We start from the raw sequence: 26,892 nt of genomic DNA on the forward strand, positions 1-26,892 counted from the left end.
TATTGGTTGTAGTCCATTTCATCTTCCTCACCAGAATCTCCACATAATGACAACCTTGCTGTCTTCATGCCAAGGCATGTCCTGAGCAGTCATTGACCCCACCATGGGCTGGTTTTTAGAAATGACTATAGGTTGATGACTAAATGAAAATAGGTTTTTAGAAATGACTATACCATGATGACTGTTCAGAAGCGAATGTGTTGAGATTTGTCCTCCTTGACATGCTGACACAGACCTAGGCTAGGGCTTCTCTTCCTTCTGCTTCCTTGTCTCATCTCCCTCTCTCCCTTGAAAGGCAAGGCTGTTTACTGTCGCCCCTGCTACATATAGGAGAGATGACTGTAAGAGCCCCGAGTACATCTCTACCATGTCCCTACTCCCAACATCCTGGGTGTTTGTCTGAATGAGCTCACACCAACTTCAGAGTGCCTACCCTTTGCTCTTTCCCTCACTGTTTTAAAACACCTGCTCTATTTCTGCCTAAACTATGTTGCAGGTATGCTTGTAGGTAACCTCACTGACTTTTACCCACTGTCTTGACTTCTATCTTAAGCTGCCCTGTCACTACAGGCTTGCATGGCAACCTGGCCTGTTGCCTGGTGAACCTACCTTGCTCTTCTTGCTCAGGTATTGAATTTGCTGACTCAGCTCCCAGCTCTATCTTCTACATGGAGCAATCTGTCCCTGCTACATCCTGACAGTCATACTGTTCAGATGAAAAGAAGCAGCCACTGAGCAAAGAAATGAGTGAAAAAATGGCAAAAGGATCGGAAGATAAATATTCAAGCATGACAAAGTAGAAACAAAATACATGTTTTAAGAGAGGATGTATGATGCAGTGGGGAGAACCTTTCCACTATCCCTGAAGTGAAAAGAAGAAATTATGAGAAAAAGATAAAAAGGCTATTTTGGCTAAACTAAAGAAGAAAATAAAAGCAGATGCCTGGAGAGAAACTGGACAGTTAAGTTAGACTATCAGGAATGGCTGGAATTGACTCAATGCAAATTTAAGACAGGAAAGGGCAAAAAAAAGCAGAACTGTTTAGATAAAGAGGGAAAATGGAGAACAAAGGAAAACCTGTACAGACCTACCCATTAGCAATTGTGCAGCAGAACATACAGGAAAATTTCATTAGTGCTTTCCAGGCAGTGACTGGTTTCTTGGTGACAACAACAACAATGACAAAAAAGAATGCGCATACTGAAGTGTTGTGGTATTAATGAAAAGCAGTGTGGAAATAAAGTAGTAGTTCTATGTGAATATTATGGTCACATCTTTAAAGTAGTGACAGAGAAGTCTATGGGAACTAGAGGACTAATGCAAGTTTCTTGACAGCAGCAGGAAAACCACACACCATCTCTGAAAGGATGTTCCCGACACATACCTTTCTTCGCAGCCTTAGACAATCACCATGTTTATATACAGCAAAGCACTTAATATACATTCAAAATACATGGGAATCATGTGGCATAAGGCCGTTGCCATACTGCTTTGCAAGCTTCCTTTACAGCAATGGCATGAATCTGGGGGGCATTTCAGTGGCTAGTGTTTCTGCAATAACCCACAAGTTTTTTAAGGTCTTTGAAGCCATTAACTTTGCCCACAATGAACAGTAGCACTATGCAGCTAGTGGAACTTTTAAACGGAGAATTTCACTAGGAGGGTGGGGTGTGGAGGTTAAAATGCCAACAGGCTGTGTGAATCAGTCGTGCTGAGGTGTCATTCTTTGGAGTTGCTGATGTTACAGAACTATGAGCTTTCTGTGCAGTCTCTGTAAAAATCAGCAGCTCTGTAAGGCCTCTGAGCTGTTCAGGAGATGTACTGTTACCATGGCACTGCAAACCTTTCAGGAAGGTGTGAATCATAAAACGGTTTAACACTGGTGCTGAAACCTGCAGTATGACGAATCATGCAGTTCTACGGAGTGTTTGTAGCTGAAACCTAAGATTTGTCTGCAGCATCAGCTGTAGTATGGGAATCCTTGTGTAAACTTCTTTTATGTCTCTGCTACCTCCTTTAACATAGCCTGAAAACAGATCCCTGCTTTCTATCCTGTGCCTAGAGAAAGCACCTCTTTTACACATGGAGACAGAGGGCCGAGCCGTCCTGTACCCAACCTCCTGCTCCTGGCCGCTCAGCCGGGCTCTGAAATGTTGGAGACAAGCCGACTGCCCACCAAAAGGTCCATTAATTGCCAGAGTTAGTGTTTCTTTCTCGCTATTTGTCTTCCTTTTCTCCTTCTTTGCAGTATCAAACAAGGTTTCGGATTCCTAGCCCTTTCCGGGTACGGGAAAAGCAGCGCTACAGCACACGCAACGCTACGTAACCCAACATCCCCCTTGCGCGCGGCACGGGCCGCCCCCGGCTCCGCCCCTCCCGCCTCGTGCTTCGTTCTTCTCTCTCTCTCTCTCTCTCTCTCTCTCTCTCTCTGTCTCTCTCTCTCTCTCTCTCTCACCATTGCGGTGTAGGCTGCGCGCGGAGGAAAGGCTCAATCGGTGGCGCATGCGCAAGCTGTGCGCGTGCGCGGCGGCTGGGACTCCGGACTGCGGAGTGAGGCTGGTGCTGGTATGGCGGAGGCGCGGCCCGGCTCAGGTGAGCGTAGCTGCCGCTCTGAGGCAGGGGGACTGAGGAGAGGGACTGCAGGATTGGGTGGGCGCAGTGAAGGGGAGAAGCAGTCGTCACTCCCCAGCGATACTAGCGGGTAGAAAGTCGCGCCGAAGCGGTCGCCATCGAACGCTGGTTTGTCGAAGGGTGCGGGCTGCGGCACCACCTGTTGCGGCTGGTCCGCCCCTGCCCGGCGCGACTTAGCGGTGCTTGTCGCGCCCAAAATGGCCGGACTTGCCTGTGCCGCAGGGCCCGGTAGGAAAAACTTTGCCCGAGGAGGAACGTGCGTGCTCCTAGTACGGGACAAACGAATGTAACGTCTTTGATAACGCCAGAGAAAATACATAAATAAGAGCTTGGTTACTGGAAAACCTGTCTGCTCGCTGCCCACCCATATCTTTGAAACCCAGGTTTCAGGCTGCCCGCATAGAGCAGTGACAATGACAACGGCTCAGGCCCACGAGCTGCTGTAAAGCCGCGTCTTTTTGAGGGGTCTCAGAGGGATCTGTGAGTAGAAGTCTTAGACATGCAGGAGATTACTGGTTAGAGCAGGTGCTACCTGTTCTGAGGAATCTGGGCAGGAGCTCACGGAAGGAGAGCGTCTTAGGGACACGGGACTGGGTGCAACATGCAAGAAAACAGTTTTTCCTTTGTTTTGCCGTGCTTACTTCTATGATGCTGGTTCAGATTAACTTTAGTTTTATTGGTTATGGTTGCAGAGGAGTGGGGAGGAAACCTTACAAGATCGATATTTCAGCCTTGCATTTAATTATTTGTCCTGTATTTCGGATACTTAACAATAGAAGAACTCTTACTTAATTTTGTCACGATATGTGTCTAGAAATAACACTGTTGCTGAGAGTAATCAATGACTTTCAGTTTTTTCATCATGTTGCTTAATTTTACTGTAGTCCAGTACACCTTATCCAGTAATCAATGTCATGTTGAGGTCAATTGATGAGCTGACTAATTTCATTGTTCATAGTTGTTGGATTTCTGTCAAGGGAAATCCTGGACTTTTGTATTTTGGGTTAAGAAGAAAGTATCATTCTCTATTTTTGCAGCATCCTGATGTTAATTCAGATGAAGATTATCTACGGCCATTGTCCTTAATAGCATCCCCTGTTCTTGGCAGTCTGGTCTGGCTAGCATGATGGAGAAGTTACATGAGTTCAATTTTTGGTGGTATGAGAATGGGTCCACTGCCCTTGTTGGAGGTGAAATGGCTTGGGACATGGTACAGAGAGCAGAGACATAGCTTCAGTAAAGCTGATTTCTTTTTGTCAAAGAAGACAAAATTTCAAATTTCTTTTTGTCTATGTTTCATTCTGTCAGGCTGTGGGTCAAGCGTGATTGTGAAATCTCTTTGTATAGTATATAGGTATTAGAATGGGGAGTCTTAGGTATACTGGGCTAAAAATTGCTTTACTGTAAAGCAGTAGAGTAGTCTTTATGGGACACCATTTCTACGCTTGCCTTATAATAAGGTATAACAAAATAACAGATATTGTTACTTGGGATTAAGTTCTGGAGTTGGGACATTTTTTGTGCTCTCGAGAAAAATCTCAGAGGTAAGTTTTGAGTAATACATGTGCAGTATTAGAATGGAAACTGGCTTTTGCACTACAAGTTCATGGATGGAGCGAGTGTCTGATTTTGAAAGCTTAAAATTGGAAGATATTTCTGTTCTCAGAGTAGAACAGGGGTTTGAAGAGTGACAGTTTTTGGCCACTACAGATGTGTTGCTCATCCAGGATATTTTGTCAATAGTGAAGAATTATTGAGACCCAGGAAATTATTATAAAAGACAAAGAGGAAAAATATAAGCAGCAAAGCAATTGTATAATAATTGTTCACACTGATGCATCTTTCTCATTTCAGTCCCTGTTCACGTAGAAGGGACAAATGTATTCTATTTAATAGCTGTTAATGGATTTTTTCCCATCAGTTGCTGTAATTACTGTTTAATGTAGTTTTGGTTTTTTGCCATCATAACAACAGCTGGGTGTTCTACATGTTACAATGCATCATTAAGCTGAAGATAACCAGGGAATTGCTATAAAACATTGGTCACTGTAAGGGAGAAGAAGAAAGTGAAAACTTAAAATGTATTTGTTTTCCATATGCAAAATCTATTCTGTAGTAGGTCCTTTTGTTTGGATGATGAAACTACATATCACAAAATCCTACTTTGAAATTTTCTCACATGTCATCTTGAAATGGGCTGGCTAAAACTTTAGCGGTCCATTTAAAGTGTGGATACACTGAATTGGACATGAAATGGCAATATCAAAAAAGACAATAACATCACACTGTCTGAATATACACAGGTGGCTAGATAGCTGGAAAATAGCTTTGCAGAGAAGGTGAGATGAGGCCACCTCTTGAGCACTGTGTCCAACTGTGGGCTCTGTGTGTGCAAGGGGAATGTGTACATACTGGACTGAGTCCAGCAAAGGACCATGAAGACCATTAAGGAATTGGAGCATCCTTTTCATGAGGAGAGATAGAGAGAGCTGGATTTGTTTAGTCATAAGAAGTCTCAGATATTAGTGCTGTGTACAAATACTGAAAGTGTGGGAATAAAGAATATGGAACCAGATTGTTCTTAGTGGTGTTAAGTTAAAGGACACGAGGCCACAGGTATAAAACATACAAAATTCCAGTTGAACACAAGGAAAAGCCTTCTTACTGTGAGAATAACACTGGAACAGGTTGCTGAGAGAGGTCATGGCCTCTCAGTCCTTGAAGATACTCAAAATCCACCTAGTCACAGTTATGGGCAACTGACCCTTTTTGGGTAGGATTTTTGAACTAGATGATCTACAGAAGTCTCAAAATGAGCCATTCTGTAATTCTATGGGTAGGCTGGTTTTGCATGTTATTCTTTAGTAATTTCTGGAAAGCATTGTAGTAGGGGAGCATATCTTTTATGACATGAGCTAATACAGTTGAAGTAAACAATGAGTTTTGGGCATGCAGATTGTTTTGCCTGGAAATTGGTTGCACTACTTGAGTCAATAGGCCTGAAACAAAAACTCCTGTTTAGGAAGAAATTCAACATTTTATAAATCTGTGTCATCTTGAAAATAATAAGATGCTGTAGGTGAATGTATAAAGTGATCAGGGAAGACAGAAAATATAAACTTGGTAGTCTGGTTTAAAGCTCCCAGTGCTGTGGGGAAAGCTTCAGATTTCAGGTCTATATCTTCAGATAATGGACCATTCAGTTTTTGTTTGTTTGTGGGTTTTAAATTTTTTTGGGGGGGTTGTTGTTCTGTTTAATACAGCTATTTAAGTGCTGCAGGGAATGTCTTCTGTGTAACTTGCACTTCGTGTGCAGATGACTGAATCATCTCGTCTGGATATATGTAATGCCGACATGAATAGATTGTCGTGTGCACATTCTACTGTCATCTATCTTTAGGTGAAAGAACAGGTTGTTTGAATTGCTTTAAAAATGAAGGCGACCATCCTGAAAAATCAGGTTTGTCTTATAGGTGAGAGATAGTATATAAATAGAACATCTATTAATAGAATATTCTGAGTGGAAAGGGACTCACAAGAGTCATTGAGTTAAATGCTTGATATCCCACAGGGCAATCTAAAAATTAAATAAGATATCCAAACACATTACTAAAACAGTTCTTGAATACTGAAAAGCTTGGGGTCATGACCATTTTCCTATAAAGCTTTTTCCAGTACTTGACCACCCTTTAATGGAAGTTTTACCTGATGCTCTCCAATCTGACTTCTGTGTGACCGAGCTTTAAGCTTTCCTTTGCTTCCTGACACTGGCCACTGGGGAGAAGAAATCAGCAACTGCCTCTCCACTTCCTCTCTTAAGAAAACTGTAGGCAGCAATAAGGTGACCCCTCAGTCTCTTCCAAACTCAACAAAGCTAGTACTTTCAGCTGCTTGTGTAATTTAGTTCTTTTGCCATCTCTGTTGTCCTCCTTTGGACGCTTAATATTTTTATACTTTTTTGCATTGTGGAGCCAAACACATGGTACTAAAGAAACTGTTTTTGCACACAGTGCAAGACACTATTTTTGGCTGAATTTATTGGTATGTCATTAAAAGCAGTCATTTAAAAGATGTCTGAAGTCCATTTAGAAAGAATGGTAATAATCAGTATTGTTTGTTTCATTCCAGTTTTAAACTGATAGAAAACTTCAGAAGGAAGTCAGTTCTTCTTGTCTAGGAAGTAAAGCTGAATTAATTTAAGAAGAAAGAAGTACTAAGTCTGATGCCTAAAGGGCTGTTCTGTGGACTGTTACATTTTTTTCTGATTAACTTTGTCAATATATTTTTTCTCTTTTATACTTGTATTTAATTATCAACTTCATATTAGTTAAAGTACATTATGCAATGGTTCTTAAAAATCTGATTGAATATAGCTTCCTGAAACTGTGAAACTGTTCTAAAATATGTCACTTAGGCGTAATGTCTTTAAGTGTCTTCAAATGTCATCCTTAATGTATTCATAAAAGAGTACCTAAGCTATTGGCGGTACTGTTCCCAAGTATAAGCTCTGTTTTTGAAGATGAGCTTGTACTTACTGAAATGTGTACTTATTAATTTGCTTCATATTTTTTAATGTGTCCTTATAAAATGATTTTTCTGAAAGATAGTTCACAAGGACTACCTCTTTGCCAGGGCATTCTGGCTCTGTCGACAGTTAATGCCGGAGGGGTTTAATGCTATGGTAGAACAGGCATGAAACCATATCGCTTTCATATGCTTCATTCTAATTCAAAGCAAAATTCCTAGAGATGTTAAAATCATAGAATCATAGTTCGGCTTGGCTAGAAGGGACCTTAAAAGTCATGTAGTTTCAACCCCCCTCTGATGGGCAGGGACATCTTCCACTAGACCTGCTTATTCAGAGCCACATCCAGTGTGGCCTTAAATACTTCCAGTGATGGTACTGCTGATTTGGGCAACCTGTTCCAGTGTCCTACCACTGTCAAAGTAAAGATTTTCTTCTTTATATCTAACCTAAATCTCTCTTCTTCCAGCTTGAAGCCAGACCTCCTTGTCCTGTCCTTACATGCCCTTGTAAAAAGTCTCTGCCCATTTTTCTTGTGGGCTCCCTTCAGGTCCTGGAGAGTTGCTGTTAGGTCACCTTGGAGCCTCTTCTCCAGGTTGAGCAAATCCAGTTCTCTTAGCCTTTCCTCAGAGGGGATATGCTCCATCCTTCCAGCCATCTTGGTGGCCTCTTCCACACTTGCTTCAGTTCAACAAGTTGATGACCTTTGTGTGCTGGGGGACCCCATAGCTGGATGCAGCACTCCAGGTGTTGCATTGAAATTGAGTAGAGGGGATGAATCAGCTCATTTGACCTGCTGGCCACACTTCTGATGTGGCCCAGGTTGCAGTTGGTCTTCTGGGCTGTGAGCGCTTGTTGTCATGTCATGTCTGCCTCTCATTCACCAAGTCTTATCAGCAGGGCTGTTCTTGATCTGTTCATCCCCCAGCCTTTATTGGTACTCAGGGTTGCCCTGACCCAGGTGCAGCACTTTGCCCTTGGTCTTGTTTAACCTCATGAGATTCCTGTGGCCCACTTTTTGAGCTTGTCCAGGTCCTTCAGGATAGCATTCCATTCTCAAGCTGTGTCAATTGCACCACTCAGCTTGATGGCATCTGCAAATTTGCTGAAGGTACAATGTGTCTCTTTGACTATATAATTAATGAAGATATTAAACAATAGTGGTTGCAGTGCAGACCCCTGAGGGACATCACTTGTCACTGATGTCCATCAGAACTCTGAGCTGTTGACCACTACTCTTGGGATGTTACTTTCCAGACAATTTTTTATTTGTGTAATAGTACACTCATCTCTTTGATTGAGAGAGCAGGATGTTAGGAGAGACCATATCAAAGTCTTTACATAAGTCCAGATAAATAATATGTGCAGCCCTTCCCTTGTTCACTTATGTAGTCACTCCATCATAGAAAGCCACTGTGTTGGTCCGGTGGGACTTGTCCTTGGTGAAGCTCTGCTTGCTGTCCCAAATCACCTCCCTGTCCTCTATGTGCCTTAGTGTCATTCTTACTAGGATCTGTTCCATGATGTTCTCAGGCACAAAGGTGAGACAATATAGAATTCTTTTCTATAGTTATTATAATATTCTGTGTTTAATTTATAGAAATACAGGCTGGACTTTAGCTTTGGGGCATCCCTTTTACTATGATTTTTTGTGTATGTATATGTAAGCACGTCAGAGACAATTTCAGCCAGTGTTAGCTACTTATTATTACACTTGTACATTTATTTTGCAGTTTCTTGTCTTGGCAGACAGAAATCAGTTTTAGTAGAATTTACCACTCTGGAATTTTCTTCATTATGTAGAAGCTGAGAGCAAGAATGGGAATCTTACTGATGTAAAAACTTCTAATGATTTATTAATATTTTGGAGATGCTTTTAAGTATCTGAATCCCAGTTTCTAATTTTTTTCTGCAAACCTGTTTTTATTAAACCATAGCTATCTGTCAGACTTTAAATTTTAGAATATACAAAAGAAAGCCTAAAACAACTAATAAAATGGGCTGTTTCAAATCAGGTTTGCATGGAATTCTAGGATTACATTCTGTTTTCAGATCAAAATGTGTAAAATTTAAGTAGTCTATACTCAATCACTGCTGTTAACATTATAGTGCATAATTTACAATTGTACTGCTTTTTATTAGTGATAGGAAAGAAACTGACTTAACACTGGGAAAACTGGAAGTAAGCGTAGCTGTAGAAAGTACAATGGACAACATTACATTTGCAATTCTTTGCACAGGATACATATGCTGAGAAAAATAGAATGTTTCTAGGGAAGATGCTTTCAGTCCAGAATCTTTCATATGTGTAGCCTAATGTTGGTACCTACTAGGGTCTGCAGTCCTAACGACAGAATAGTTAAACTGGAAGGGACCTACAGTGGTCATTGAATCCAGATCTGACCACTTCAGGGCTGACCAAAAGTTGAAGCATATTGAGAGTGTTGTCCAGTTGTCTCTTAGACAATGGCAGACATGAGGTATTAATCACTCTTCTGGAAAGCCTGTTAAGGGTTTTGACCATGCTCTTGGCAAAGACATGTTCCCTCATGTGAGTCTGAACACCTCCCCATCCCTCCTCCATTCCCGGGGGGTGTCGCAGCTTTGAATGTGCTTTCACTGGGTACCAGGAAGAAAAGATCAGTACATGTGTCTTGACTTCTTTTTTGCCTGACCTAATTTCAATTTTTTGCTGATTCTTAATTCAGTCTTGAGCTGTTTTGAAGACCAGATTTCTGTCTGGTTTTTCCATTTTGTTGTTGCAAAATCAGGTTAGTATTTCAACTTAAAAAAACCTAAACTATTTGTATTTGCCATTTGTATCTAGTTGATTTATAACATATAATACTGTGTAGAGTGGCATATAATAGTATATAATATACTATATTAATAACATAGACTATCTTGTAATGTAACATTGTAATGTTAATATATATGGGTAAATATAGATAATATTAAATTATATATATATATTATATAAATAATATATAATTTAGTTTTTGCAAAGACAAAAATCCCCAAAGTAATTTCAAGTGCTCTTTAAAAATTAAAGTATGAATTAGGCAATGTGGTTAAAACATCCTGAAATGTAATTTTAAATTCTTAATTTTTATTAAGGTTAAAGCTTCACTTCCATGAAGTTGTACGTTACAGTTTTTCCTCTGGCAGCCAACTTCACATTGCAGCTATAACCATTCCTAGAGGTTTTGAAAAAACCTTTTTTCATTTGAAAACAAATTTAATTTGTTGGGGAAAAAAAAGTATGTTAGTGCCTTGAAATGTTCTGGTTTATTCTTCTCTCCAAAATGTTAATTTTCACAGTCTTAATTGAGAGAAATGGTAGTTCAGGATCCTAGATTGTATTAGCCTTTTGGAGAGTCTTTTGGCCTGAGTCATGGCCTAAGTGTTTAATTATCTCTTTTAATTGTTATGAACCAGGAATAAATTGCGCTCTCTCCTACCACGTGAGGTAACCTACCCAACCAGTAAAATGAGATCCATGAGATCTTAATGAAATTTTATTAACTACTTTTTTTTACATTACTGTGTAAAATTTAACTTATCTGCCACAGCCAGTTAAACTGTTCCTGATATTCACCTAATAATTTCTGTTGCAGGCAGACACTACTGGCGCAATGTTACAGGAAATTGAGTAACATAGGATTTATCTTTCTTTTATCTAGAGGCATGGAAATTGCAGAAGACCACTGAAGTAGAGGCATGGTTCATGTTGATGACCTCAGAAAATATTTTTGCACAGCAGTCTTGTGCCGTTTAATATGTCTGTCTCTAGAACAATATAATCAGAGTTGATGCAAGTATTTACTACTGCTCCTTTTAATTTATTTTCAAAATTTGTATGATATTCAAATCTCAGATGTAGACATTGTATTTAAAGGACCCCTTTTTTCAGGTTCTTGTATTTATGTAAACATGCTTGGAAAAACTTTAGATGTTAAATGCTGATTGTCACACTTGCATGTCTTGTGCTGCTTCAAAAGTTTTTTTTCACTTTTTATTTTTATATTCTTAATTCAGGGTTATCACAGTCCTGTAAAGATGACAAGAGGGCTTTCTACAAAGCACTGTTTGATTCAGTTCGCGTTTCTGGACACGTGTTTCCAATTGTTCTGTTAAGTGTGGGATTGATGGAACTTCTGGACCTTTGCATGTATGGTAATTTGGTTGAAAAGAAGTATGTACTGTTTAAGTTTTATGAATTTGTATTTATTTATGTTTTAGGTACATCGAATTTCAGCCCTGGTGCTGCTGCTTCCATTTCTGGAGAAGGACAACCAACAGATATAAACTGGGTAAATAAAGATAGGAAAGACTCTAACAGTAATCAGAATAGAAGTAATATACCAATTCCTAGTCCCTATTCTGAAAGAGGTACAGATCGTGAAAGCTCTTCCACAAAGCATCATGGCTTTTGTAATCTGGAAAGTCAGTATGGGAATTCTGAAGACTTCCACCAATATTTTGGTACCAGTAAAAGTTTGAAGAATCGCAGCTTGCAAAGCCAGAGATTGCATAGATTAAGAAATGATAGCACATGTGCTAGAAATAAGACAAGGCAAAGTACTACTGATACTGCTACAGGTCCAGGAATTTCAGATGCTACACTAGTACCTGGTAGAAGAGCACCTCCTAGAGGATACAGTGATTTTCTCTCCTCAGAGAGTGACAGGGAAGTACCTAATGCAGATAGCAGAGGGGCAAAGCCGAAGAAAGCACATCTGATACATGTATCTGGGAGAGGTTTTAGGGAAAAGGGAAAGCAGATACATGACCGTGAAAAGCGAATGAGCTCTAAACAGAAAGCAGAGCTGTTTGAAAATTTTCCATCTTTGGATTTGACGCAGTCTGACTCTTCAGAATCATCCATTGGAAAGGCGTTCTGTGATGCATCTTTTGGAAGTGGGGATGAGCAAAAAGGCTACAATAATGTAAACAAAAGATATCCCCGGAAGCCTGTGTGGAATAAACCCCCAGTAGAAAAGGAGTGTCAGAAAAGACATGATTCTCACCGTAGTAAAAATACAAAAGTAGGTAAGAAGTCTTCTGTTGCATATACTCCAAAAGATAAAAATGAAAGGAAGAAAGAACTCATTGCTCACAAAAATGATGAAAACTTGACCAGTGAAATCAGACATCAGTTGTCTGAGTCTCTCAGGTTCAGTGGAAGAAAGTTCTTGCTAAAGGGGGATCAAGTACCTTCACTTCATTTCAGCTGGACCCAGTACTGGAAGAAGCAAAGTGATGTACCAAAAAACAAAGAAACTCATACAGGTAAGTTTTTGAGACTGTCCTGGACTCCCATATGAAGAATATGATCTTGAATAATTTAAGCAGTCTTTGCTTCAGCTCCTGCCTTGAGTAGCTGAAGAAGCTTATTATTTCACATTAAATTGGTTTTGGGATCAGAGGATAGAAGTAAATGTAGATGCATGGTATTTCAGTAGGAACATATTCTGTAAGTTTACCTAGAGAAGGACAGATTTTGTTTAAAGTTTTTTCTGTTTTTGCTACACCAAACTGCAAACAATGACCTAGTTGAGTACCATTTTAAAATGTGTATGTTGTGGGAGTAAAATTCTAAGCATTCTAAATAATAGGACTTGAGAAGGATAATGCTGAAACTGACTTTTGCAGAATAGGTATTTTCATGTTTTTTGTAGGAGTAGGAAAATGCCAGACAGAGAAACGGTATTCTACTCATAACTGAATTTTATGTGGTTTTTTTCTGCACCTTTGATGCCTTAACCTATTAAATGAAACAACACACACTTCTGAGATAACAGTATAGGAGGTAATATTAAAGCTGGTCTTTATTGGAGGCCTTCATGTGCAAATATGGAAAACGTCCACAAACCTCCCCCCTCCGGGTGCATAGGGTTTTATAAGTTTAGTTAATTAACACAATTAACAAAAATCACCAATTAGCAGCATAAGTGGCGATGCTGTTCTCCCCACAGTTCCAGACTGAACCTTGTTGATGAAAATGTGTCTCAAAGAGCTGTTTTTCAAGCTTGGTTTCTAAGGAGAACCAAGGTAGCATAGGGGTCTTGGAATGTGTTTTGCCTTTCAGGGCAGGGGAAAGTACTGGGGAAAACTAGCTATGAGTGCAATAATAGGCTGCAGAGCTCCAAATATGTGTGTGAAAAATACAGGGAATAGAAGAAAAAAGATGAATAATGTTAGGCATCACCTTAAAAGGTAATTAGAAATAGAGGCAATATCTGGATACTATTTTTGGAAGTTTGAGAATAGAAACATGTGCTGTTGACAGTGTAAACCAGACCCACAGTTTTTGGCTATCTGAGGGAAATTTATGCTGACTCATACCATTAGTGACTGAAAACATTAAATGGAAATCAGCTCAGTCTCTTCAGGGCTATGATACTGGTTTCTGTTTCAGCAACAACTTAAGTAGCTTATTCTAACTGTTTTGCATAAGCTTAAGCACTAAGTGTTAAGAGGCTTAAATGTTCAGATGCAATAAGGAGAAATACCAAGAATTATATTTATTAGGTATTTTACAAAGCATCTCAACCTTACCTTCTGTTGCAAAGAATGATAGAGATGGGTAGGCTAGTTCCAAATATCTTAACTGATATCAAATCTATTGAAGACTTCTCAGCATCTCCTATTTCATAATTGAGAAAATACTAGCTTAATCAGGAAGCATAAGATACATCTAGTTGGAAGTTTTCTTCTCTTAGCAGGATCAAGATCTTCCTTGATCCTCTTTAACCTAAGTAAATTAACTGTCATGCTCCTGGGTTCTATTTGAATCATAAAATTGAAGGTACCTCAGTCTTTTCCCCATCATTATTATTAAATGAAAAACATCACATGCAATAAGCAGAAAGATATGTAGTAGTCTTTCCCAGGGAACTTAAGGAGCTTCCCCCTCCAAAACAGTTGTTTATTTGCATGCTTTATTTGGGAGCTCTTTTGGAAACACTGTCTGCCACTGTTTTCAGGGAACTAGGATTGTGGATTTTTAACTATTTCTGGGACAGCTACAGTTTCTGAGTCTGATATAGCTTTAGTCTTCTGGAGAAAAGTAGTATGTTTTACAGGAGAATATTCCTTTACGGCAGATAGTAATTATGGGTTAGCAAGTAGAAATTACTGTTAGTCCTAAATGTTGTGGAGCTTGATGCAGGAGGGCTAGAAAACAAATTTCAACATCGTATTGAGGAGGACAGACGCTGTTAACACTTGCAAGCCGTGGACTTGCTTGGAATCAGATGTTGTACAAGCACATTTTGAATTGACAGTAGTCTTTTTCTATTATTTTCCTTTCTTATTTCCTTCATTATGAATTTGAACTTTCCTTCTTGTTGTGATCTGATCTAATCACAGAAGAGCAAAGTGAACTCTGTGAATAAAGCCAAATGTACTTGAGTTCGAATGTTCACCGAAATGAGATTAAAACACAAACAAGGTTAGATGTTAATACCAAAAAAATTATATATTTTATTTAATAGTAAAAGAGACAAAGAGAAAGAAAGAGAAAAGAAAGAAATAAATAGAAAAAGGGGGCTGGGAGGAGAGGGGACGAGGAGAGTGACAGAGACAGATTAAATAGAAACCTATCACCCCTTCATGTCTTCTAATGGTGATGACAGTCACCTGCTGAAAAGTATAGAAAGTATAGATCAATCATGGGCCAGGTGGGAACACCCAGGTGCCTCCCCTAAGGGGGACAGGTTTGACATTGTTGCCTGCAGGACTGTGGGTCTGTTGCATCATGTGCAGTGTTCTCTGGTGCAGGGTTTGGGGACCCCTTGGAGTGGGCCTGTGATGGGCCATGACATCCCATCTGCTGTCCCTCGCATGGATGTCTGGTAGATGTGGCTCTCCAAGGGTGGGGGGCCCTGCAGTTGGACAAGTCTGCATAGCAGCTGCATGGGTGTTCACTGCCTCTGACTGAAGGGTATGCCACATATCCAAAAGAACTTCCTCACTTCCTCCTCAGTTTGGTGTCAGGGTCTGTGCAAGTCTGGCAGCAGATAAACCTGGGGCTATAGCCTCTATCCTGAAGCTTCTGGACATCCCTGCCATGGATGTATGCTCTTCCAGTCTTAGCCATCATTTCTGAGATGTGTTATCTCTGTCCCTTAGGCAGTTTAACTCCCAGTTGAGGGCCTCAGCCCAGAGACCTCATTTAGAGTGCAGTGAGCTTCCATGCAGTTTTTGTTGCACAATTTGTTATAATAGGCAAAAGTCCTTCATAAAAATGTTTAAGCCATAAACCATAAGATTTCAGTCTCTTGATACTTGTACAATCTTAACATACTTGCACAATCTTAAAATGCTACATTTTTACACTGTTCACTTGTAGTTAATATATTTTTAAATCCTGTGGACATTTTTAAGGTGTATTTGGTAGTCTTATCTTAATGGGTGAGAAGTAATCTGACAGAAATGAAGCATTATGTGGTGCCTTTCTTATGGTTGCACATCAGGCTGTGTTGACTTTAATGTGGGGTTCTTGCTTTATTTTCAAAGTACTTTTTCACGTTTGTTCATCTGGCTCAAAAGACCCTGTACTTTGACTGTTGTTCCAGTAATTTCACTCCTAAAGCGCTCACTTTAAAAAGAGCCTATTCCCATAATCCAGGTCCTTCACTATAAATATTTGTTGTGTCATCTCCTGGGAATACTTAAGGATAGGAATTAAATGTAATTTTGGCAGAGATTTCTGTATTCAAGAGCATTCATCTTCTTGGTTTAAAGTGTATGCAAAGATGAATTTCCTATATAAAGTGATGAGTAAAATCTCAAACTTCTGCCAATCTTAAAAGTATTAATAGCTTCAGAATCAATAATTAATAATAATTACTAATTTGTCAAAATGGAATTTGCATTGCCACTTTAATAAGAATCCTATATTCCTTCTTCCTGCTCTGAAGCTAAAAAAATGCACAGCAAGTATCACACTGCAATCTTCCATGAGTAAACTAATGTTTTATCTATAGCCACTGAGCTAAAATAGCCAGAGAGCTAAAATAAGTTTCATTATAATTTAAATGAAATCTTTGAATTTGACTTGAGTTTCATTTCTCAGCTAGCTGTTCTTTTACGCACAAGTAATATATTTGATTTGCAGGGTCATTGATTGAACAGCTGACCACAGAGAAGTATGAGTGCATGGTATGCTGTGAGGTGGTCCGAATAGTAGCCCCAGTGTGGAGCTGTCAGAATTGTTACCATGTATTCCACCTGAATTGCATCAAGAAATGGGCACGATCACCAGCTTCACAAGCTGAAGGTTGGTATTTTCTCAAATATATATTTTATATATATTCTATATTATGTATACATATTGTATATATAATGTATGTGATGTATCCTCAAATGTATATAACAGCCAAATTCATGTGTTGCTTATGTAGTGAAAGCTATTAAGAAATATTATTTAAGATAACAATGTGACCCACCTCTAAGGCAAGGCAACCAAGTTCATTGTTAAAGGGATCCCTGGGGGTGGATTAAAGCAAAACAGCACTAAATAACTGATCAAAAAATTTTATTAGAACTGCTTTGAAACCTTAAGTGGAAAAAGACTTAATGGATTTGAGAAGGGATACTGTAGGCATTCTGAAGCATATGATCACCCTAAGAGAGGAAAACAGGAAAGAGAAAAACAGAGGAAAAGAGAGATCTGTCGCCACCCATGGCTCCAGTGACGTGGCAGGGGATCATGGTCCATGGTCGTGATATGCGGTCCAAGTTCATCGGAGATGGAGGCAAGCATACGTATCAGAAATTGGGGGGTTTATAACCTTGATTCTACTAGTACCTCCAGTACTTCCTCCAAGAAGAATTCTGAGTATGCACAGTCTTCTTTCTGGAAGGTTCTGGAAGTCTGGCAGTGTCAAACAGGGGGCTTGAGTGTATGTGCCTGGAAAAATTTTCTGAACAAATGTTCCAAGCTCAGGATTTTGCGGCTGCATGGTAGTGGCTTGTGGTGGAGAGAAATTGGCGTTAAAAAACCTCTCTACCATTCCTTTGTAGTATCCATTCCATACAGCGGCTTCTCCTTTAGTTCAAAGTTTCTCCTTTAGTTAAACAAACTTAAACAGCTTGTGTAAGGCAAAATTTAGCCATAAGCGGCAAATGGTTCACTACAAGTGGTAAAGCCGTAAACAAGTTTTAAACAAGTTTTTCCCTACAGTTCTGTGTATGCCTTATATAATCCTCTAACTCAATTCTTTCCAGTGTTCTAGCTAAACCTAATTTCCAGATTTGAATGGGTAAGATCATTCAATGAAATCAGTGCATCAGGATGCAAAACTCTTGATGTGTTTTTACACATCAAGAAAAACATCTCATTTCTTATCTGTGCTTTGCTGAGCAGTGAAGCAGAAGATGCACTTCATGCATTAGCTGTCTGCTTTTACTCAACCACTTTTTAGTTTGTTTCTCAGATAAAATACTCCTGAAATTCATCCCTCATGCCATGTGATGAAAGGGAATTCAGAGAAAACAGAAAGCTTCAGCCTTTGTCATCAGCTTAAACTGTTTCAGATTCCTTGTATTTTACCACTTTTTGAAACTCTTAAACCAGTGTGTTATGCCCTTCGAATCCTTTACTGTAAGCTAAGGCTGAGTTGCAGCCATGCTCAGTTCAATTGAGTGGTGTAGACGCACTCTGAAGATGGTAATCCTGAAGTAGCAATAATTTTTTTCTGTACCCTGCTTGCTCAGCATTTGCAATTCATTGTGTCATTCTGTATCTCTCTGGGCAGACTGAGGAAATATAGTGTCACCTAGTTCCAAATTTTTGACAGTTGTTTTTCCAGACTGTAAATCTCCTGCAGAAAGGATTGGTTGCAAAGTTCTTTTTGCAGAAGATGCATAGTCAGACTTCTCGGAAGGGCTGGTTGTGAGCTCCAGTTCTCACTTTATTTCAAGGGTGCTTGAGGTATTTACTGTCTTGGTTTGAAAAGACAGGTGTTTTCTAAGGAAGGCAGGAGCCACTCTTGAAAAGGAAAATGCAGACCCCCTCCCTCCGTATTATTTTAATTTTGAAATTCAGAGGCTGTCAGGCAAAGATATGGGAGTAGGAGTAACAGTTATTATGATGGATGTTTTTTTTTAATCCAGTAATACAAAACAATACTGACAGAGTCAGAACACAACCTGACATCCTGTTGGTCACAGTGTTGGTAGCAGTCCAATTAAATGGTGGCTGCAGTCCTCCTGGAGTGACAAATGTGGTTCTGTTGAAGCAGTGATCCTGTAGAAGAGTGTAGTTTTCCTCTGAAGGTCCAGTGGTGATATAAATGGGCCTGGTCTTCCTCTGGGAATCCAGTGGGAAAAGGCTGGCGCTGATTTTCCAAATCTCAGATTACATCCAGGTAGGAATGCTTATCTTCTCTCCCTGGGCAGAGCATCTCACAATGGGATGATCTAATTTTATCAGTCATGCACTGAGACTCAATGGCCTATTAACAGAAGATATTTTCTGGAGGGAGGATTGGTTGTGGAAGAGATAAAGAAAAACTGCCCCACCTGGTTTTAAGTGGTGGCCCAATTAATAGAAGATAACTGCCCCACCTCTAACAGATGGCAATAGAATACACACCCCCAGCCACAACTTGCATTTCCAGCCTAAGTCATTTACCATGAGGTGGGCACAAGGAAGAAATGTGACAATTCTTAGGAGGTTAAAAGCCAAACTTTTATTTGCAAACTTTATAAGCCAAACTGAGAGTGATTGTTGAGTGACTCCCCTTTTTTGGAGTTGATTTATCCAGCTTACTCCTTATCAAAAGAGTAGCTGCTTGCTTAAGGGGGCTTTTATCTTTCAAGACAGTCACCTTAGATGCTTGAATCCTGAAAGCTTTTAAAATAGAAAGATTTTGGGCCATTTGCTTTTTGTGTAAGGATTTCTGGACTAAATTCGTTACTGCATTCTGCATATGAGAAAACTACAGGTAATCATTAACTGAAGTTAAAGGTTGTGGCCTCAGTAGAACTGATACCATAGCTCCAATAAAGACAACAGTATATATATTTTTGATCTGCAGACTTTGCTACCCCATCTTGTTTAGATTTTGTAATCCAGAGTTTATTTGTTTTACCATAGGTTGTTTCAGTATATGTTCTACATTTCAAGCTTTGGATAATGAGGAATTCATTGGAATCCTGGCACTTATTACTGTCTGCTGTAGGAAAAATGGGACACTGTAATCTACTTAACTCCATAATTTGCTGGGTTTTGGAAGGGGGAAAAAAGTTGTTTTGGTTTTTAAAAAATTTTTTAATTAATTAAAATTAATTTTGATTTTAATTGTTTTTTTTTTAATTCAAAAAAAATTATTTTAATCGAAGGACATGATTTCCTTTGATTCTGCAAATGTTATAATGAATTCCAGAAAATCTTACCGAATTCAGCAACCAAAGTTTTCACTGGTATGTTTCACTTCTAGCCTATTTGCTGATGAGTTTTGAATATTCATTTTATGTTTTTGCAGCAGTGTGTCTTGGTTTGAAAGGTGTCTACCAAGGAAAGGTAGGAACCTCCCTTGGTTGGAGGGACCCTTGGTAGGGGAGGGTATGACCCTCTTTCCTCTGAGTTATAACTTTGTAATTAAGGGGCTTTCAGGCAAAGTACAGGGAAAGGAGTAACAGTTCTTGATACTAGTATGTATAACAAAGCAAACAACAACAGCAGCAGAACAAAAAACCAGAAACCCAGTAACAGCCTTCTCTAGGCTGCAGGCACTTTCCCCTTTGGTGCAGTTACGGTTACAGCCGGTGTGGGAGCCTGTTGGCTCCCAACCAGGCAGGGCAGGTGCAATGATTCCCTCGCAGCTGCAAGGGGCGCTGTGGCGCAAGTTCAGCTGTGTTTCCCTCATGTGGTAATGGCGGACAGGCTGGATGTTGAAATGGGCTGCAGCCGGAACGTCGGAGTGACAGTTGGGATGGCAGCAAGCACACCCCCTGGGGTGGCAAACAAATGTAACAGAAAACTTTGGGGTTGTGGTGTGATAAACGAACTGACCAAATTTAAGAACCGTATAATTATCTTTATTATTATGCAAGCAAGAATAAGCAAGGTTCAGCGCTGGGCGGCCAGGAGTCCCCGCTCCTCTTAGGCGCGCGCCTTTCCCCCTTTAAAGTTCGCTTTTTATTGTCCCTTTCTTCCGGATTCCTGGATGATGTCCGTCTTCTGCGCTTGCTCCTCTGGTTGCTAGGGGGTCTTTTTCTGCCTTCTGGTGGTTGTGGGATGAAGGCCCCAAGTCTTCCTCTTTGGCCACTTTCCTTATAAGGCATATCTATAAGTCTAAATTCTACAAGCTAAGCAATTCTTGCAAGGTTAATAATTGTTACCAGATGTGGCAGTATCTAGTTTCAGAGGGTCTCCTATATCTATGGGATGGAATTTGCAAACCAAGCAATTCTAGCGAAGTTAGTAATTGTTACCAGATGTAGCTAGTTACAAGGGGGGGCGTTTTGTAAACAAATCAATTCCTACGAAGTTAAAGGTTTTACCATATGTGACTGCACATAGGTACACATTATATCTTGCTAAACAAGAGCTATTTAGCTATTGTTTTATAATTTAAATTATCTAGCTATTAATGAACAAACGTGTTGTTACTTATTACAGCTGGACCTGAAGTGGTGGGTTAGAGTGTAGCAAAAAAGCCTGAGGTTGCCACAGAAAGCGGTCGGGGCTGGGCAGGGGCAGCTGGAGTTCTCCATAGCTACTGCCACACATAGCAAGAGAGATGTACCTTCCAGGAAGGGGGAAGGGATCAGGGTCCTGGATTTTCCTCTGAGGCACCTGAATAGATAGTGAGGGTCCTTTCCAATCAGATCAGGTGTTAATAAGTTCCCAGTTCAATGGCTGCTCTAATGAACAGAGGCTCACCCACAGTAAGGAAGAAGCAATGCAAGGCTGGGCACTGTAGTGGCAGTGAATTCTCCCCACAGTAAGCCCCTCAACTGTCCTCCTCCGATGCCAAGAGTGAGAGAGAGCTACGGGCTAAACCAAGCTGCTCACCCCCATGCCCTCCCCCGGCAGTATCTCTGCCCTTCCCAGGAGAAAGCCCCTTAGGTACAAGAGTAGCCAGCTGCACCCTTCCCCCACCCTGGCGATTTCTTTTGTCTCTTTTAAGTACCAGTTGTTATTTTCTCTTAGCAACAAATGGGACAAAATTCCATAAGAGAAAGAAAAGGAAGGGGAAAAAAAAAAGGAAAGATCCTGTCTTCCAACTGGTATTTCAGTGAAAATTGCCCTCCTTATAGGGCCTTGCAGCAGCTCTTAACCTCTGTGATGCATAGTAGAAGGCTGAAAGTGTGTGTGTGTGTGTGTGCATAATTTCTCACATAATTTTTGTGATCACAGAATTGGATCAGAGAAATCCTGAATATTTGGATGAAGTAGATAACATCCCTTGTGGGGATCTCATATAGTTTCAACTTCCAGAACAATAGTGACTTGTGTCTGTTACAAGACTATTACAGTGACCTTAGACGGTCACTGTGGTGAGAGAAGGACGAGAATCTTGTTTCTTGATCAGAAGGCTTGATTTATTCATATAAGATATATAATACATTATAACTATACTAAAAAGAAAAAGAAGAGAAGTTGCAGAGAGCTGCTCAGCTAAGAATAGAATAGAAAGAATGAATAACAAAGTTCTGTGTCCAGGGAATCTGTCCCTGAGCTGCTCCTGTGATTGGCCTTTAATGGTACACATGGAAGATGAGCCAATCACAGGGACACCTGCTACATTTCACAGCAGCTGATAACAATTGTTTACATTCTTCTTCTGGGGCTCTGCTTCCTAGAAGATGGACAAATCCCAAAGAAAGGATTTCTATGAAAAAATGTCTGCGACACAAGACAAAAGGAGGTATGGATCCTTTGGGGATAAGGCACAATGCTCAGCAAGGGGAAGCTTTGGCATTAATGAAAGCAAGGCGTTGCCAGGATGGGAGTCCTAGGACACCAACGCTAATTAAATATTGAGATACTATGCAACAGAACACTTATTGGAAGTGAAAAACAAGAGTGTACAGCTCTCCTTTATAATTTGTGCTTGTTAACACATTATATGTATGTTTTGCTCATTCCAAACTCACTGATGTAATGCCTGTCTTATTGTCTGAATTTTGAGATCCAGAGCAGGCCATCAGATTAGCATCAATGTTAAGGTGGGTGCAGTTGCAAAGGAAAGGGAAGTATTCTGAATCACCACCAGTGTAATAAAATGTTCTTACGGCTCTACGTACTTGGATGGGAAGAAGAACTGTCTTAGGTCTAGATTTCTAGGTTCCAGAAACCAGTTCTAGAACTAGGTTACTGCAAAGTCTTCTCCTACTCTACACTGTCTCTCTTCTCAGGCTATATTGAAGATGTCTTCCCTCAGAAACTTCTTTGCCTTCTGTTGTCTTGACAGTCACCTGAAAAGTGACAGCTGGTTTGGCCAAGGCAAATGAAAGAATCTCTTGATTATCTGTGGGGAGTCAAGGCATTGCTCTCTTCTTGGTCTGCTTGCTCTGTGGTGTGTTAAGGAACCTTCCCAGCCATCCACAGGACCCTCTAGCAGTCATACTGTCAACACCTGTTGAAATAAACAGGGCCAGGAGACTTCTTCTCCTTTATAATGCCTTTATTAAAAGTGATCAGCTCAGGATTGGGCGGCTCGGCAGGGCTGCAGTCCCCGTCGCGTCTCCCAGGGCGACTCAGAGGAGGAGGATAAGCGCAGCTCCGTCCACTAGGGGCAGAGCCGGGGGATCCAGTCCTCGTGGGAGCTCTAGGGCGTGAGGTCCCCGTCAGATGTTGATCCTGTGAGCTTCCCAGGTGGCTAGTCCCGGCGTTGGAACCACTCCCTGCTCAGGGCGAGAGGGGCTCCGCATCTCTGCAGGCTCAGCCATCGGCTCCTCATGTCCAGACATCATTTTAGTCTCTCAATTCTTGGGTGGCTCGTTGTTTTTGGGGTTTTTTCCGTGGGTTTGGAGTCGGGGTCCCACAAAGCATGCTGGTCTTGGAGTCACTTTGCATAAACCCCCCCCCCACCCTCTCAGGTGTCTTCACTATGCTGGGAAAAGAGCACAGCCTTGGGGAAGGGCCATCACCCCACCCCAGCCAGGGCCTTTACCAATACAAAAGGGGTGATAAGCTACCACGACCCGTGATTACAATAACAAAACACGCAGAAGCTTGGCAGGGACAGAGATCTGGCTGCCTTTTTGTAACTTTTTCTCACCAAAAAAATATTAACCGAATTTTTGTTCATAACACCTGTGAAGGGAGGCCAAAGCCCCTTCACAATGGACAGCTGGAGTGAGCCAGTGGGTGCTTCGCTTGAATCCCTGCTGTGCGGAAAGTCACGATGTGAAAAGCCAGTGTCCATAAAGGAGACAGAGCAGTCCTACAACTTTATTCAAACGAAGCGAGGGAGTCCACTACGCCATACCCCCATGGGGGTCTCTTGAGTTTTTGTAGGATGCAGCCTCTTTTTATCCTAAACTCCCAGCTGCATGTTGCCCTCCTTTCCCCATTGAGTTGAGGTGCTAGGAAGGTACAGACTTCCCAGACTGCCTACTAAATATTCTCTCTTGGATGTGTATACTCCCCCCCACCCCCATCACACATTGTATGACCATTAAAACTAACTGTAAGCCCATCCTAGGTGGAGAAGCTAATTTCTGTAAGTCTGTTATTAAGCCTGTGCATTTTCCCCCAAAGTTCAGAAATTCAAGCTGTGCTTGGCTCTGCACAAACTTGAGTGGCTTGATGTTTGTAATGACCCGTACGCCCATTCTTCCAGAACCTGATTGGTCGTTTCAGATCAAGCAGTTTGTGAAGAAGTTAATACGCGTTTCTAGTATCATTATGTTTATAATGACCCCCACACCCATTCTTGCAGATCGAGTCATTTGTGAAGACATTTTTCTCATCTTTATTTCTACAATGTAGACTGTCAGCAGCACTCAGAACTAGAGAACGGATTTTTATTCTATCTTAGAGAGATCCTGGTCAGGAGGAGGAATTTTGCTGGGCATTACTTTGCCATCAAGTGGAAAGATTCTTTCCTTAAGGCAACAAGCATTTTACTAACATTTCTTGAAGGAATGTGACCTTAAGGTATTGCATAGCTAAGGTCAATCTGACAAAAAATACCTTCACTACACACAAGATCTTTGTTTAATAAGGGGAAATTGTTGTCGCTTGCCCTTTTCATTCTTCTGCTTCTTTTAAAAACTGATGTACTATGGGAAGTAGTGTTAGAAGATGATAAGCTAGCAAAGAAACTGAGCAAGCCATGGCGAGTGTTGCGCAACACACTGCTTCAGCATGTCTCTGAGCGCAAGGCAGCAGCCGCAGCTCGGCGTGCCTGCAGGGTTGTGCCGCTCCGAACTCGGCATGGGCACAGCCGCGGTAGCGGAGGCAGCCGCGGGGGGGAGCGGAGCCACCGCGGGGGGAGTGACCCGCGCGGCCACGGGTGCAGTGCACGGAGTGATTCAGCGTGCCGGCGAATTTCGCGAAACAAAGAGCCCAGCGCAGGGGGGTCGCCCACTCTGACACAAGCGCCGCGAGACCGGAGCGCTTTTCCAGCGGGAGCACTTCTCCCTCCGCCCCGCAGCCGGCAAAAGCTTCAGTTTTAGACCTAACAGCCGTAATAAATGTGACTTGTCAACAAAAGTAAAGATCCCTACTGCAATTAAGAAACCAGTGATAATAAACAAGCGATACCAAGGACCATTACTATCAAGACGTTTCTCACCTAAGTTAAAAGGACTTTTTGTTTTTCCTACCAGAGACTGTGAGAGACGAATCAGCGAATCAGCGTGGTGAATGCGTGAGTCAAATTTCGGCCGATTTGGCTTAGCGTCCGTTATGCTTTCTTAAAGTCACCTGTATTAACATAGACTTTAAACATCAAACATGAAATTGTATTTTGAAAAATTTAAAAATGTTAAAAATGTGTTAAAGTGATTGTATAAGTAAGATGAGTGTGCTTTTTGTATTCTTTGAGCTTTGCTTGGACGTGGTAAAGGTAACAGCAAGCACTGAATTCAAAAGAATTTTTCCACAGGTATACCTTGACAAAACTTCTTATGTTTAAGTGCATTCAGGTCTAAAAATGCTGCAGCAAACACGTGAAGAAAGTTGTTTTAGTTTAATATTTTAGAATTAGGCTTGTAAGTAAGTAATAGTAAATGTTATATTCCATTTTTATAGTAAGTTTTATTTGTTGTTAAGTAGTTTAAGTTAAATTATCTGTTAAATGCCGTTAAATGTTAAATACTGGTAAGGTTAAGTTCTGTTAAGTTTATCTTCTGTTAGGTTTAAGTGCTGTTCAGTTTAATTTCTGTTACATTTAAGTGTTATTAAGTTTAAGTAAAGTTAGATTCTGTTAAGTTTAAATTATATTAGGCTTAAGGTATGTAGAATTTAAAGGTAAGTTTTGTTGAGTTTAATTTTTGTTAAGTTTAAGTAAAGATAAGTTTAAGTGATGTTAAGTTTTGTTAAGTTTAAATATTTTAAGTATTTTAAGTTTAAGTACTATTAAGTTTAAGTGATGTTAGATAGATTTATACTTTTATGATAGGCGTTTATTTTATGACTTGTGTGCAAAGTGTTGTTGTGAACATCAGAGAAACTTTAGTTAAAAAGGACAATCAGCATTTGTGAGTAAAGCCGTTCCTGTTTAAAGTATCTGTCGTACAGCATATCTTACAAATAGTGATAGCCTTTTTGGTTTGTCTCCCTAGCTTAGATCCCTTGTAAGAAAGAAACCTTGCTTGCTGAGAATATTGTTTAGTCATTAAAATTGCCTATTCTTGTGTTGCAAAGAGTGTGACACAGTTAGCCCATAGAACTTTTTTTTTTTTTTTAATAAAAACAGGGGAAATGTTGGGAATTTGGCTGGCTAGAGACTGGAAAAGTACAAAGCCGTAGCTAATTCCAAGTCCTGCACCTGCTAGATAGTGTGTCCTTGGGCCTAGCTGTAGTATGATAACAAATAGTGAAAGAGACATGAGAAAAGAGAGATGTAACCCCTAAGGAATGAGGAAGAGTTCATGGTATAGTTTAACCAATAGATTGTTTGGCTTACAGAATATTCATAAGCTTATTATTTGCTGTATAAGTGTTTGATGCTTTCTTCAATAAACCGGACCTGTGATGAACCAGCTGGTGTCCGGGTCCCCTTCCTACGACACTGATGTTTAAGTGGTGTTTAATTTGTGCCCTTAAATTGATAGAACAAACATTTAAGTAATTTTGTCCCTTCTTTGTAGAGAAGGTAGTTTCACTGGCATCTTCATTGTGACTGTAAGGATTGGAGAAATTTGAGGTATTACAGCTGTCTCTTTCTGTTCTGCCCATCGGCTCCACTTCCAAGTGTACCAGATCCACACCAGTCCAGTGCTGGCCTCTAACACAGCACTTCTAAACTTCTGAGTTTCAGTGATCAGAATAGAAGCTAACAAAAATGTTGGTAAATAGTTTCAAGTAAGGAATCTTTTTATCCCAGAAGGAAGGAGAGAATAGCAATTACTGAAACAATCTCTAGTGAGAGAGAATGAGGTGTCTTATGTGTGGTGTCTTGTCTTGATTCTGCTTAGACAACTGTCCCTGCGGTGTCTTTGGTTGGAGTTCTGCCAAATTCACTTCTGTTCATGAGTAGATTCAGGAAAGTGGAATGTTCTTTCTGTAGGATCATCCTCATTCTCACTTTCCTTAGTAATC

General features: G+C 40.5%; 1 protein-coding gene across 5 annotated transcripts in view; it reads left to right on the forward strand.

Annotated features, from left to right (window-relative positions):
* The first annotated feature begins 2,464 nt into the window (after positions 1-2,464).
* NFX1 (nuclear transcription factor, X-box binding 1) overlaps positions 2,465-26,892 on the forward strand; it is a 79,743-nt gene continuing 55,315 nt past the window's right edge. For all 5 annotated transcript variants that reach the window (XR_010439150.1, XR_010439151.1, XM_064705091.1 and 2 more), the window contains exons 1-3: positions 2,465-2,593; positions 11,400-12,449; positions 16,282-16,443. Coding sequence is in view for 3 of the 5 variants with exons in the window: in XM_064705091.1 (XP_064561161.1) it covers positions 2,569-2,593; positions 11,400-12,449; positions 16,282-16,443 (1,237 nt within the window). In the remaining 2 variants the exon portion in view is untranslated. The remainder of the gene's footprint in view (positions 2,594-11,399; positions 12,450-16,281; positions 16,444-26,892) is intronic.

This window comes from Zonotrichia leucophrys, chromosome 2 (genome assembly GCF_028769735.1).
Source record: "Zonotrichia leucophrys gambelii isolate GWCS_2022_RI chromosome 2, RI_Zleu_2.0, whole genome shotgun sequence".
Classification (NCBI taxonomy): Eukaryota; Metazoa; Chordata; class Aves; order Passeriformes; family Passerellidae; genus Zonotrichia; species Zonotrichia leucophrys.